The sequence below is a fragment of the Ctenopharyngodon idella genome, chromosome 3, assembly GCF_019924925.1.
Source record: "Ctenopharyngodon idella isolate HZGC_01 chromosome 3, HZGC01, whole genome shotgun sequence".
NCBI lineage: Eukaryota > Metazoa > Chordata > Actinopteri > Cypriniformes > Xenocyprididae > Ctenopharyngodon > Ctenopharyngodon idella.
The window spans coordinates 30,784,468-30,799,830 of NC_067222.1; the positions used below are offsets into that span (position 1 = coordinate 30,784,468).

The 15,363-nt window shown below is 39.1% G+C and overlaps 1 protein-coding gene across 14 annotated transcripts in view; it reads right to left on the bottom strand.

Moving 5' to 3' along the window:
- Window positions 1-5,122: 5,122 nt before the first annotated feature.
- cacna1aa (calcium channel, voltage-dependent, P/Q type, alpha 1A subunit, a) overlaps window positions 5,123-15,363 on the bottom strand; it is a 110,857-nt gene continuing 100,616 nt past the window's right edge. For 11 of the 14 annotated variants that reach the window (XM_051888506.1, XM_051888503.1, XM_051888497.1 and 8 more), the window contains 3 exons: window positions 12,621-12,819; window positions 12,272-12,516; window positions 5,123-9,588 (listed from right to left, as the gene is read on the bottom strand). In XM_051888506.1, coding sequence (XP_051744466.1) covers window positions 8,974-9,588; window positions 12,272-12,516; window positions 12,621-12,819 — 1,059 coding nt within the window. In that variant the 3' untranslated portion in view covers window positions 5,123-8,973. Of the gene's footprint in view, window positions 9,589-12,271; window positions 12,517-12,620; window positions 12,823-15,363 lie in introns of all 14 variants that reach the window. The other 3 variants (XM_051888498.1, XM_051888495.1, XM_051888500.1) reach the window with 2 other exon arrangements.

Sequence of the window (15,363 nt, forward strand, 5' to 3'; positions counted from 1 at the left end):
AGATAGTCTACACTAAAATTTTGTATTTAGTTCAAAACCTGATTCACATCGTGGTGTTGTTTTATTAACAGCAAACACTATGAATAAAACGGAAAAGATGGGCTACGTGTAATCGATAGGCTATAATCCTGCATGTGAGCCATGTGCATATTTGTTGTTGACCCAGCAAAATCATGCCCCATGTTGGGGTAAGGGAGCAGGAAGCAGGAAGTGCGGCAGGCGCGAGAGAGGAATGTGCTAGTGAGCGGAAGGAGGTATTATTAGACTAGAGGAAGGACAGCACCCTTCACACATCCGCACATCTGGGCGACATACAGCAGACAGCCAAGGGGGAGGGGGAGCTGCTGAATGCCTGTGTGGCCCATCGATTGTCCTGCTAATGGAATGAGCTTCCCCCTCCCTTCCCTTTGGAGTCTGAAACCTGAGCCTCCAGTGTCTGAAATCTCACAGGAATGCACTGTTAGCTCCTGCAATCTCCTGACCAAACGACTTTATAACCCTCGGATCAGCAGAACTACATATACACAAAGACATGCAGGATCAGAAAAGGACAGAGCAAGGGTAAAAACAAAAGGAACAAGCTTATAATTTAGCCACACGCCACCCACATGAGATACTGCTGCCTCATAATTTATGTGATATAGTCTGAGATCACATTAAAAACTATTTATGCATTTACACATTATTTACTATTTACTATTATTATTTAGCCTAGGAAATACACTAAAAGTGTGAGAATTTTGCTACATTTCAATTAAAAAAAATAAATAAGAAATATTTAATATTCTGAGGCTCAGCTATTTAACTTGTAACATTAACTTGAAACATTTCTCAAATTATCATCTTTTATGTTCCACAGAAGAAAGTCATACAGGTTTGAAATGACATGAGGGTGAGTACATTTTTCAACCCTTTAAACGGTTAGTTCACCCAAAAATGAAAATTCTGTCATTTATTACTCACCCTCATGTTGTTCCACACCCGTAAGACCTTTATTAATCTTTGGAACACAAATTAAGATATTTTTGATGAAATCCATCAGCTTTCTGGTCTCTGATAGACTGCAACATTATTACCACTTTCAAGGTCCAGAAAGGTAGTAAAGACAGTCGTTAAAATATTCCATGTGACTACAGTGGTTCAAACTTAATGTTATGAAGCGACGAGAATACTTTGTGTGCAAAAAAACAAAATAACTTATAACTTCCCTGTCAGACTACACTGTTTTCTGCTGTAGACACTGTACAGCGCTTCCAGGTTCTGCGTCAGAACCATAGACTGTAAAAAAAGATGGACGACGCACCTTCACTCTCTTCCATTGTAGTAAATAAAGCCGCCAGGGTGCCAATATAGGCGCTGACATCTTGAGTCTGGAGTCTGCACAGTAGTGATCGCAAAGTGGAGCCCCGATATCAAGGTCCCACCCAAAGTCCCACATAATCGGTTAGTAGTTTACTGCAGAACAATGAATTGTGTCGGTGTGAAATAAACAGTTCTAGAAATGTAGAAATTAAAGTTAAAGATCCAGAATAACTAAGTAAAACCAAAGGTATTAAAGTAGTCATGAAATCAAAATTGACTTTATTTTGCTAGTGCATATTCCTAGTCTTGTGTTGAACAATTAATCCGTGCAAGTTAATACACAGAAAAAAATTGTTTGTCGTGGTAATCTTTAATCAGAATCGGAAAAGTTACTTCCGGTCTGGAATGGCGTTCCTTCTCTGATGACGTCAGTTTGACGGCTTGGGTTGAAAACGCTTAAACCACTCCCTTCCAACCGTTAGACTGCTATGAGCAAGAGATGGAGAGGAGAGCGCTAAAGTAAAACCCTGCCCTCCATTCGATATTCTGTTTCACTTGGAAATACGTCACAACACTGGAGAAAAGTCGTTCGCAACTTCGGTTCACGGGGACTTTAAAGAACGAACATTTGAACTAACATCAGTGTTAAAAAAAAAAAAAAAAAAAAAACTGTCTAAAATAACAGAAACCATTTTTGGACAAAAAAAAAAAAAAAATTTGATGTGTAATTTGATTGTTTAGTTTGTCTCACATCCCATTACATTACATGGAGAGGGCGGGATTTATCCAGCCACCTCGGGGCGATCGAGATGCTTTGGCTTCGCTTTTCAGGACTCGTGTGGCACGCTTGGTCAGAACACAGACTCAGTATTGGCTGACACTGTTCATGTGAGCAGCACGACGAATGATGCACAAAAAGTATTCTCGTCGCTTCATAACATAAGGTTGAACCACTGGGGTCACAATTTTAACTATTAGTGCATCCCAATTCACGCACTTATGCACTATTCTATAATGTTTTTAAGTATGAATAGTGCGAGTAGTGTGTTCACACTGAAAATTCCAAAAAGAAAAAGTACACTTTAAATACCCGGATGATGCACTAAATTAATGGAAAAACGAAGTGTGGAATGTTGGACACTTCATGCACTCAACTGTTGCAGCATTTATTACGCAGCAGAGGGGGAGGGGCTACCAGACTCTGATACTGAATGACAAAATAGTTTTATAAAATTCACACACTACAACGTACCTGTCAACACTCCAGTTTTTCCCAGGATTCGCCCGTATTTCACACCCATCTCCCGCCCCCTCCCGTTTTGTTATTTCTCCCAAGAAACTCTCGTAATTTGTATGGCCCAAACCTTGTTATATGAATAATCACATCAATATATTATTCCAAGGTTCCCAGATGAAAAAAAAAGTACATTTCTATAATGTACTTAAAGGAACACTCCACTTTTTTTGAAAATAGGCTCATTTTCCAACTTCCCTAGAGTTAAACAGTTGAGTTTTACCGTTTTCGAATCCATTCAGCCGATCTCCGGGTCTGGTGGTACCACTTTTAGCATAGCTTAGCATAGTTCATTGAATCTGATTAGACCGTTAGCATCTCACTCAAAAATGACCGAAGAGTTTCGATATTTTTCCTATTTAAAACTTGACTCTTCTGTAGTTACATCGTGTACTAAGGCAGACGGAACTTTGCTGCCGTACCATGGGTGCCGCAGGCGCAATGATATTACGCCGGAATGAGAGTATAGTTCCTAGCCATATCGGCCTAGAAAATCGCAACTTTTCATTTTCCGTCGGTCTTAGTACACGATGTAACTACAGAAGAGTCACATTTTAAATCTCTTTGGTCATTTTTGAGCGAGATGCTAACGGTCTAATCAGATTCAATGAACTATGCTAAGCTATGCTAAAAGTGTTACCGCCAGACCTGGAGATCGGCTGAATGGATTCGAAAACGGTAAAACTCAACTGTTTAACTCTAGGGGAGTTGGAAATTGAGCCCTATTTTCAAAAAAAGTGGAGTGTTCCTTTAAAGTGCTCTATTTTTGCACACTAATTTTGTACTTAATATACTAAAAAATCTTCTTTAATAGATAATCTTAAGAACATCTAAATGTACTCAACTGTGCTATTTTGAGACACCATGAAATATGAACTAAAATTAAGTTTTAACATACTATCTCTGTATTTAAAAAAATGTATTTAGATACCACTTATAGTACATTTGAACCCATAGTGTACTACAAGTGGTAACTAAAAATATTTTTTAAATACAGAGATAGTATGTTAAAAGCACATTTTAGTTCATATTTCATGGTGTCTCAAAATAGCACAGTTGAGTACACTTAGATGTTCTTAAGATTATCTTAAGAAGTATCAAAGAAGATTTTTTTAGTATATTAAATTCAAAATTAGTGTGTGAAAATAGAGCACTTTAAGTACATTATAGAAGTGTACTTTTTTTCACCTGGGTTGTCCAGTTGCCACTTCTTGTATGAAACGCATTCTGCTCACACAATTGACATAAAAAATACAAATTTCAACCTATTTGTGACCTCAACCTGGCAACCTACAACCCAGTTGCGCTGTTGATTTCTGCGCAGGTACTAGACGCAGGAAGTTCAATCAAGCATCACTAGTAGAAATGGGAGAAGAAGACTCAGTGGTGGTCCAGCGAAAAAATATAATATACAAAATATACGTCAATTTAACAACAGCTGGACAGAAGAATTTAATTTCATATCTAAAAGCCATATCATCAATGCCCACACCTTTTGCAAAGTGTGTCACACTGATTTTAATATCGGACAATGTGGGAAAAATGACGTTACTCAGGACACTAAATCACAACGGTACAGAAGGGCACACCGGGCATTTCTATCTTCAATGTAATGTTAATGTACAATGTTAAATACATGAAATTTATGTGATTTTGTTACATTCACCAGAGTTTTTAACTGCTGTGCAGTGTTTCTGTAATAACATTTCTAATAATAATAAAAATAAATATAAAGAAACAATAAGTCACGTTATAAAAAGTCACCCCCCATCCCCTCCCGGATTTTGGTACCCAAATGTTGCCAGGTATGCACTACACGGATAAGTACATAGTATACAATGCATCATTTGGGACGCAACTTATGACTTTACTACCTTTCCGGGCCTTGAAAGTGGTTCAGAATTTTGGGTGAACTAACCCTTTAACTCTTTGTATTTGATTTTCTTATTACCACTGAAGTTCACAAGATTATTTAAAAAACATGCTGGATAACATGATCATCATGCTTGTAGCTCAAGCGGCGCTGGCATTACAGCACAAGTGGGACAAAATAAGGACCATAATTTGTAATAAAAAATGGGAAATGGAGAAAAAAAAAGGAGAAAAACTGAAGAAATGTCTGAAATACTTTTTAAACATTTGCCAGCAGTGCAAGTGTGTAACTGATAGCAGCACCATGAATGGAAAGTGTTAAATGCCGCTCAGAGCACTTTCTCCCGACCATGCTCAATTTAAGCAAGGCACTTAACCTCTGAAGCCCCAGGGGTGTCTTATGACTAGCCCTGTGGTCTGATCCCTCTATGTGTCAGATAAGGCTAAAACAGAGAACAAGAATTTTCTATACCACTGTAAGTTCTGTGAATAAGAGGATGCATTCAGCTCTGTGTGTTCACAATCATGCCCCGCTTTGCCAAAAGCACATGCCTTTGGAATTGTGTAAGAATCAGAAACTCATAGTGAAAGCAGAGGAAGATGAACATGTGGGATTTCAGAACTAAAACAGAGTTTTGCGCACAACAGCAAGGATTTTCTTCTTGACTCTTTTATTTCTTTCTTTTTTTTTGTGTGACAGTAGTCATATTGACGTGCCCTGAACATAGTGTTGAAGTGTCTCTCCTTCTAGTTGGCAGAAGAAAAAAAAAACAGCTAGAAACAGAAATAAATAAACAACTTTCAGATTGCATCAAAGTGATTTTCCTCCCCAGAATATGCTATTTTTTGTTTGTTTTAAAAAATAGAGCATAAAGGAATATATTACTTTTAAAAAAGATTTATCTGTACTTGTGTTTTTCTACAAAACATTTCTTCTTTTTTTATTCCTGCAGTTGACTGTTTATCAAACGCTGTGGCATGCACATTGCACATGCAGTTCTCGAGGTAAATGCTTCTCTACATTTTTTTTTCTGACAAAAACTTGCTTGTTTTTAGTTTCCTCTTTTTACAGTGTGACTCCCACGTCGGCATTGTATTTTTAATCATCACTTGTTTTGCCAAACATGAGGTTGTTAGTAACGATGAATCATGACAGACAATGAGAAATGTCCTATCCAGACAATCGTGTGTCTTTTCTCTCACAGCCACACACACAGCAAGACGCTGAGTGAACATCATGCATGCAAATGAGGATGACCGAAAATCGTTCACATGGTGATTTTTGTCAAACCTGATCACAAAACACACATTGCTCACAAACATACAGACACATAATTTCCTTATACGCTTGTTGCAACTCAAAACAGGTTTGTATTGCATATAGATACTCTCCATATAAAGTCACTCAAGCTAAATGCCTGTTGTGGATAAAAGAAATCAAGAGAGACGATTTTACTGCAAACTGACACATTGCAGCTGTATAAATGTGTAAAGATGAGACGTGCAGTCTAAATAATGCTGAATAAGGCACAGTAATTGAAAATTCAGTAATAACAAAATCTAGTAATGCTCAACTAGCAAGGGGAGACATGAAACTTGGATCCTGTAGCCTATCTTGTGTTTACATCCTCAAAGACAATACTCACCAGTTGTGGACACACTTATACATATAAGGAGAGCCACAAATGTACCAGTTTCATCAGTAGTGCTACATACAGGACTCACTCAAGTGGGACTGTGCGTGAAAATATGGTATAGTAAATGCTACATACATCGTCTAATTTGCACATGCTGCAAAGTTGGACTGGATCGGCAGCGTGTCTGTGTATGCCGAGTCATTCCACAGAGGATTCTGCCTCATAAACAATACTGAGATGACGATGGTAATGTGGGCCGAAGAGACACAAAGATCAGTGGGACACAAGAGACAAGTTTTGGCAGAAAAGGCCCGGTCATTGTTTCACCCATGCAATTTGATTGGCTGTGTTACATGTTCCTGTGCAGTTTGACTGGCTGTGTTACATTTCCTGAACACAGAACGGTGCACCATCGGTGACAGACACATAGTACTACTCTCAATGTACAGGTCATTGACATAAACATGGAACAGAAAAAGGTGAGACTGATGGAGCCAGAACCACTGGCTGCTGAACAATGTGGATCACAGCGCCATCTGCTGATCGAGTAGAGGTAGTGGAGCTCAGTTACCTTTTCACGTTTACCTACACATTGAAAAGTCTTAGGGATTTTTTTTAAAGGTCAGTTTAAAGCAGTGGTTCTCAACCTTTTTGACTCCCAAATAGGCTGAGATATTTCTATGCTGAGTATTTTAAATTAACTACAATTTGATTACAAGTGATTATTTATATATATTTAAAATAATTTTGGTGGAATTCTGGCCCCCTGGTTGAAAACCACTGGTTTAAAGGTATAAAAGAAATAATTATTAATAGATAATTATAAAAATAATTTCAATAAATAAAAATCAGCATTTAAAAGGAAGATTATGAGAGAAAAGTTTTTTTAAAAATATAAGAATTTTACACCAACATAATTAATCCTTGTTAACTAACATCTAAACTCTCTTTTTAATATCGTTTATATCCTGTTTATATCAATATGGTCGATAACTAGTCAGCTCTTCCTCTACTTTCTTTTTCATTTTTTCCTTCTTGATAAAAAGTGTTCACAGTTACAGAGACTTGAGATCAGATGCATGCTTCAAACTGTCATTAACGCTCACTGATATGGCTGAGAAAGTGTTTCCATAGAAACAGTCCAAGTCGTCGAGCTACCGAGGACATTGGCTGAAGGTCAGATGGGTTTCTGTCATGGCCCATAATGGATCACAATCACAGAGCTCCACACACCATCTACACAAAACTCACATGAAAACAAGTATGGCAATACAAAGAGCAGCAGTCAAATACAAAAACAAGTAGAAAATTAAATTAAAAGCATCATCATTATCTTCATCACCTTCATCATCATCATCACTTATCATTTATGTGATCATTTTTATACACACATTGTCATTATCAACATGAAATCATATGTAAAGATGGAGAGGTTCTCTCTCTCTTCTCCACCTCCCCTCCCCTCATCTCTCTCTCTCTGCATTTACCCTGGAAGACTGGAAGAGCATGTTTACGGCGGTTTAAGGGAAAAGAATCACACGTGTACTTTGCCTGTTATATGTTTGTGTGTTTTTTATGTGCTACTATATCTGCATGTTTGTGCAAGTGAGCAAATTATCTATACAGTGATAGAGGAATGTAAATAAAATGTTATAAAATGTCTCAAGCTTAAAAATAATTGTGCTATCCGTTTATTTTTGATTCACAATCTTTATTGTATGTGGTATTTGGCACCAAATCTGGTATAAAAAAATTGCGAACATCCCTCTGCTCACCCATTTACTAGTAGTTTGAACGTTAGCAATGGCTTCATCTCCCCTTTCCTTCAGGAGAGAGGGATCACAGAGAGTCGTGAGAGAGAGAGACGGAGGGCACCGACAGGAGAGAGAAAGAACGTCACAGACATGACAAAAGAGCCAAAAAATTAATCCCCCCCCCTTTCCCCTTTTTATCCAAAGTTTCCCTGTGTATTTTTAACTTGTTTTTTTTCCTTTTTTTCAATCATGCAGGATTTCCAAAGGATTTATTTTCTAGGAGTTCAAACAAAGCTGGGCAGTGCAACAGAAGATTCAAACTCCAGTGTTTCCAATGAGAAGCAGAAGACGAAGCCGAAGAAGAAGAAAGAGTGAGGAGCTTTTCATTTTTCTCTCCTTTTTTTTTTTTTTTTTTGTGATTCTTCTTTCTTGCATTCTGGGGGGGCTGAAGTGCAGGGTGGACTTTCCTATTTTAGTTCAGGTGAGTTCACCTCCACCCATCTCCATTTCCCACCCACAACTTACCCGCACGGGCGAACGCCTCCCCCTCAACTGGGATAATTATTAACAGTAAACATAGATGATAAAACTCATCGATATTTCCCAGCATCTGGACTGATTTTTGCAATAAACGAATCTCCATTCAAGTTCTGTGAAATAAAAAGTGACCCACCTCACCGTTGTTGTTGTTTTTTTTTTTTTTTTAAACGAGTGCTAAAGAGTTTGTAGCGTCTCATTTCTGGAGGGACTGCATGAAATGTCCTGGGGGAAAAAAATGTTCAGACATTCCTCCTCCTTATCAAAACATTTTTTGTATTCTTCAGAAAAAAGCTAAGAACAGGATTTCATATTCGTTAGTCTTCATATTCACTGTCAGCAGTCCGTTGCTTTCAGAGAAACACTTGGCAGCAGAGGAATCGGAAAAGAAACAAGAAATAGAAAGAAACGAATCATGCCTTGATTTCCCCTGTGGACATTCAGCGCACTGCCAAGTGTTTCCCTGGACAGATCGGCCAATCCAGTGAAAGTATTGTTTTACTGTGAGCCTACGCTCTGTTTGGTGGCAGTCCGTTCCAGAAAGAGTGGAAGGACTTGCCCCTCCCCGTCCCAGAGGCTAGCACCAGTCATCCTCATCAGTCTCACTGTAGGGTTCATGGAGGCCCTTCCTGGGCCCTCTGGGATGAGGAGGCTTATGCGTTCCCGGGTGGTTGGTGGCGTGGTGGTGCGGAGAGGGCGAGGACGAACGGTAGCCGTTTGGCATGCGCCGCGGGTGGCCCTGAGGGGGGGTGCTGTGGCGGGAAGTCCTGGGGGAATGTGGGTGAGGGTTGCCCTGCACAGGGCTTTGCTCGTAGGATGGAGGTTCATGGTGATTGAACTCATAGTCTTGGTCATCGTAGAAACCGTCGCCCTCCACACTCTCCGTAGGGCCGGGGCCCCAGTGAGCATGACGGGAGGAGCGGGGAGAGCCGTGGTGGGGAGGCGATGGATGGTGGTGAGGGGGAAGCGGGGGCTCGGGGCCAGGCGGACTGAACCGACGGGAGGTCGGGGCAGGCAGTCGGTTCTGCTGGCCGGGAGGGGGGGTGCCCCCGATGGGCTTACGGACCACGGGAGAGTAGGTAACGTGGGGCCGGGGCGTAGCGGGGGTTTGGGGTAGTTGACGCCGGCCGCGGCGGGGCGTGCTGGTCCCGGAGGTGGAGGGGACTGGACTGCCGCTTACTGAACTACTGCCCTACATGAAAATGGAACAAGGCAAATAAAACAGAACCACAAAATTAACCACACAACAAGAAGAAAGACAGTAGGAGGTGACACACACACACACACACACACACACACACACCGCAGTCAGAGAGGAAAGAGCGCAGTCATGAGAGAGAGAGAAAGAGAGAGAGAGAGAAATGCAAGAATGGGAGACATTGAAAAGCAGTAGAGCAAAGCGACCAATGCAAACAGCAATAAAATAAATGACCAAAAATTAAGCAACATATCACAGGGAAAAGAGAGGACACAAGGAAGAAAAAACAAACAAACAAACAAAAAGAATTTAATTCTGTTGCAGCTGTGAAAATAACTTCAGATTTGGTCTTGACAAACTAGGTTTGTTAATGTCAATTCAAACTGAAATTCAGACTGATCACATTATTTTTGGGCCTGACTATCAGATATTGTCACAACATTAGTTAAATAACAAGCATAAAATGATTCTACAACAGACCTAAAAATTTAATCCTTTACGTTAAACAGCCTGTTTTAATACAAGAAACAGATGGGTTCTCTGCGCGAAAAAAAACAAAAATCAGTATTTTTGTCTTGTTTTCCAGTAAAAAAATAAATAAATAAAACAAGTATATATATATATAGTTTCTTATGCTCACTGCTCATTGATCAAAAATAGTAAAACAATATTGTGAAATATTAGTACTTTTTAAAATGACTGTCTTATATGTATTCAAATGTAATTTATTCCTGTGAGCTCAAGAAACATTTCTTATTATTATAATCAATGTGGAAAACGGTTGTGCTGCTGCTATTTGTGAAAACCATGATAATTAAATTTTTTTTTTTTCAAAGGAACAGCATTTGTATGAAACAGAAATGTTTTTGATTAATTTACTGACCCCAAACTGTTGAATGGTAGTGTATATGTTAATTTCAGAATTAAAATTTAGTTTAATTCTTAATTAATTAGGAATTAAATAAAGTTTACTTGTTTTACTATTGGCAAAATAGTTTTTTGTCATTTTTTTAAACAATGTTTAAAGGGGTGGTTCATTGCAATTTCACTTTTTTAACTTTAGTTAGTGTGTAATGTTTCTGCTTGAGCATAAACAGTATCTGCAAAGTTACAGCGCTGAAAGTTCAATGCAAACAGAGATATTGTCTTTTAAAGTTATGTCAGTTTAATGCCTACAAAAACGAACAGTTTGGACTACAATGAGCTTCTTCCCGGGTTGGTGACATCATAAACCCTGCCCACGGGAACACGCAGCAAAGTGGGCGAGGCCATGTCGCGTGCATACAAGTCTTCTGTGCTTGGCCTTCCTAGGGACGCTGGACTTCAGGAACAAGGTTTAAAATTTATGTTTAATTCTGTTCCTGACAATTATAATGCTAATTTAGCTGTCTGTGCTGCACATTTTACGCAAGGCTTTTGCACAAAGGCTGTTACTGAAAGATGAAGCAGTTCCCACTTTAAAAGCAGAAGCTGCTGTTTATGGGCCCCTAACTGTAAGTATGTTTTATTGTTTATAAAGTTATATAGTTTCTGGGAGTAAACAAAGACCAACACGGTTAGCTAAATTCTATTTCATACTTCTCCAACAAACGCCAACAACTTCTGTTTCTGTTTCCAGTGTATAGCATTGATTCATTACGGCTTTTATGTTGCGTTTACCCACATTTTCGTTCATGTTATAAATTAAACAATACCTTTACAAAAATGCTACTACTCAGTCATGTATTCAGCTACAGTAAAGCTTAAGTCAGGATAACACCGTATATCGAAAGCTAACATAAACAGCAGTAACATTTACAAGTGACAGGGAATATCTAAACACTTTGACACAAATACAAACAAAAATACTTACCATTCAGAAACGTCCTTTAAAAGCCGTGCTTGCAGAGGTTCTGCTTGACCCTCTTCATTACTGCTATCTGGGTCTGATTTGGGCTTAAATTGATACGGCAATATTGACGCAATTATTTACATTTCCACCGAAGCAAAGACTGGACTTTGACCGAAGCACATGCGACGTTTACCTGTAATGTAAGAGCCGTGGCATTTCCGGACAACATGAATCGTGACAACGTGTTCCGGACAGCGAATCACAATACACAGGGCCAGCTAACCAATCTGAGCCCATTGCGTATTTCTGAGGGAGGGGCTTCATAGAACCAGGAACTCAACAGAGCGTTTTTAGGAGAAGGGAAACAGCGGTGTAGAATAAAGGTAAAATATATGAAAAATACAGCGTTTTTTTTTTTAAACGAAGCATTAAGACATGTTAAACTGCGCCCCATAAACACAATCAAGCCTAGAAAAAAACCAGTGAACCACCCCTTTAACAACTGCTTGTTCTTAAAACCAGAGAAAAAAAAAACTATTTGCTAATGAGTTAAGTTCAGTAAACCTAATTCAATTATGATTCTCTGAAAGTCTTAATATTGTAAACAATTTTAAACAATATTTTTTTTAAACAAAAGTAATTATAATTTTTTTTTCTTAAAAGGATGCTTGGATCATGTTACCGGAAAACAGTGAAGGCAAAATTATTGATGTAAGAAGATTTATATATATATATATAAATTTTTTTTTTTTTTTTTTTCCCTCAGTGCTGCAGAAATGTTTAACTGTCATAAGTGTCTATATAAGTGTCATTATGTCACATGTTCATTATGACTGAATCGCCCACCTGTCTGTGAGTCAGGCACTCTCTGCCCTCACTCGGTGAGCGGGACCAGCGGCGGTCTCTCTCTCTAGACTGTCTGTGGCCGTAGTCTCCTCGTTCTCTCTCATGTCCATAGTGCTCCTTATCTACAGAACTGTGGTGGTGATGGTGATGATGGTGGTGCTTGCGGTCTTTGGCCCGGCCCCGGTCCCTCTCCTTGGATGGCAGGTCTCCTGACTGTGTGGTGGTGCTGAGATCAGTACCAAGTCCTGCTAGGCCACAGTGAAAAATGATACAAGCATTAGCTCTCCCTATTCTCTTGTACACAGAAAAAGCCATCAATACCATTGATATAAATGCTTTCATCTCTGACCTGTGTCAGCATCGGTGTAGCGGCTCAGGGACCGCTCTGATGCGCGGTGACTGCGGTCTCGGTGGCGATGCCCATGTCTGTGGCCCTCTTCTGGGATAACCCTCTCCATGACGTAGTCCTCACCCCGCATTGGGCGGCCTGGACGCCCGTGTCCCAGAGATGAAGCCGAGCGCTTCATAGGACTGTTATCGGTGATGGTCTGCTGATAGAGTCGGCACAGGACAGAGAAAGAGGTAGGGAGAGAAAAGAAAAGGGAGCGAAGGAAGAGAGAGGTTTCTGTTTATTGGAAATAGATGGGTATGGAAGATTTGAGAAGGGAGCTTCATTTCTGTATTATTTAGTAACGGCAGGCAGATGGTCGTGCGAATGTACAGCCTTGTTTACACCCGATATTAACATTCGTCTCGGATGAACCCTTCACAAGCGGTCAGCTGAGACAAATGAGTCTCCTGTGGGCACTTTTGATACTATTTTAAGACAAACAATATCCGATTTTGTAAATATTTAAATCACTTGCTTTATCATTCAAAAGTTTAGGGTCAGTAATATTTATTTATTTATTTAGCAAGGATGCAATAAATCAATCAATAAATAATTTTTATTTCAAATAAATGTTGTTCTTTTGAACTGAAAAAACATATCTCAGTTTCCACAAAATATTAAAGAGCACAGTTGTTTTCTACATTGATAATAATAAGATTTTTTTCTTGAGCACCAAATCAGGATATTAGAATGATTTCTGAAGGATCATGAGACTGGAGTAATGGATATATCTCCAAAAACAAGCCATATTATTTACATACTTCTGCTTCTCAAGTAAATTGATCTTGTTTTAAGAATATTTTTACTGGAAAACAAGACAAGTACCCTGCTTAAATCTATAGGTAGTGCAGACCATTTGTGATCATATCTGCCCAACTATGTTAATACCAGGTGTAAAAGGGGTAAATGATGACTTAAAACTTGTGTGTTTAATTCTGCAGGTCTGGGAGTTGGTGTGATTTGACTGTGTAAGACCTGATGAACACACTCAGCCGATACCAGTAAACAAATAAACAAATTCACCATTCACCATGCAGAGTCCGAGAAGAAGAGAAAGACAGAAAAAATATGAAAAACGAGAGAGAGAGAGAAACTAAAAGATAACTGCAAAAGGTCGTGCCTCGCATGCATCCAGAACTCAATTTATACAGTCAAAATACTGAATGGTTATAGACACATACTACTACAACATTTGAGAGAAGCACATTTCTTCCAGCGGACCCCTCTATCCATCACTCACAGTCAAGCACACCGCAAAGAGCGAAGAGAGGGGGCTGTCCAGGCTTCAGAGAGAATGTGTGGGGCAACACCAAATACATGGTCCAGGAAAAAGGTTGTGCAGAGTGGAGTGGTTTTCAGTGGCTCAAGCCCTGGACCCCTTGCTCTAATGTGTTTAGAGCCTTTCCATCTCAAAAAAGCATGAACTTGACTGTTTTGGTTCAGCTGCACTGTCAAACACTATCAACACTGACACCTAGAGTCGTGGATGCAGCATTACAAACCATCAAGAGTTTTCAGTTACTGATTCATTTGTAGAAATCTCCACATACATAGTCATATACCCATTTTAGTGTGTAACCTGCAGCAAATATACAGGCTAGAAGAGTATAGCAATTCAAGTTTTTGAAAACAAACAGTGTTGGGGAATGTTACATTACAGTTTTGCATTTTATAGAAAGTTACAATATGTTTATTATTTTTTCCTCACTGACTTCCATCACTGTAGCATTATGTTTGAAGGTTTTTTATTATTATTTATATGGAATACTTGATTCCGATTGGTCAATCGGGCCATCCAGCGGTATGTTATTCCCCGATAACAACCGCTGAAAACAGATAACACAGGCTCATCCGGGTTACTGAAGTCAGCAGCGCTATACGCTTGTTAGAAACGGTTTTTCTTCGTCAAAGTTTTGCGTTTAGTGAACGTATAAAATATTAAAAATCAGTCAAATCAATATTTTGTGTACAGTTACTTAATTATGTCATCCAGTATCATGGACTCGCTCTCTCGTTTCATACAAACGCAGCTGCTGCCATTTTGTGACTATTGCTTTGTACACTGTTTGATTCTAAGATAACAAACAGGTACGATTTTAAAACAGTTCCATCTCAGATCAATATCTCTTACCCCCATAATTATATGTTGGGAAATGCTGTTTAATAAGTGGTGTGACTGTACCGTATACCTTAAGTAAGCAATAAGGTATGAGAGGATGTGCTGTATCGTGAATAAGTCATGGCTAAAGGCTGTTGTTAGTGGAGTGCCTGCAACCCCTTCAGCCATGACTTATTCACGATACAGCACTAGCCTCGAGTATTGCTTTTATAAAACGGTTACCACACAATACAAATATTAAAGCCAAAAATATGTATCAATGCAACTTTCATGAAGTAAACTTTCAATAAAAGCCTTCCTTCCGCCGGAAAAAATAGTCCCTGACCGTGAACAGCAACAAAAGTTACATTATTACGCCATTAGATGGCGGCAAATACTGTCTTTATGAGTGTGTCAGTCAGTAGCGAAAACTTTTACATCGAAAAGACTGAATTGTTGTGAACACGGAACAAGACGCAACTGACAAATGCTCTGACTAGCGCTTTCAGTCACGGGAAAACCCCTTAACTGTTAAAAGGACAAGATAATACATCAGACATTTAAACAGATTTTTATTATGAACATAGGACTGACCTGAAGGAA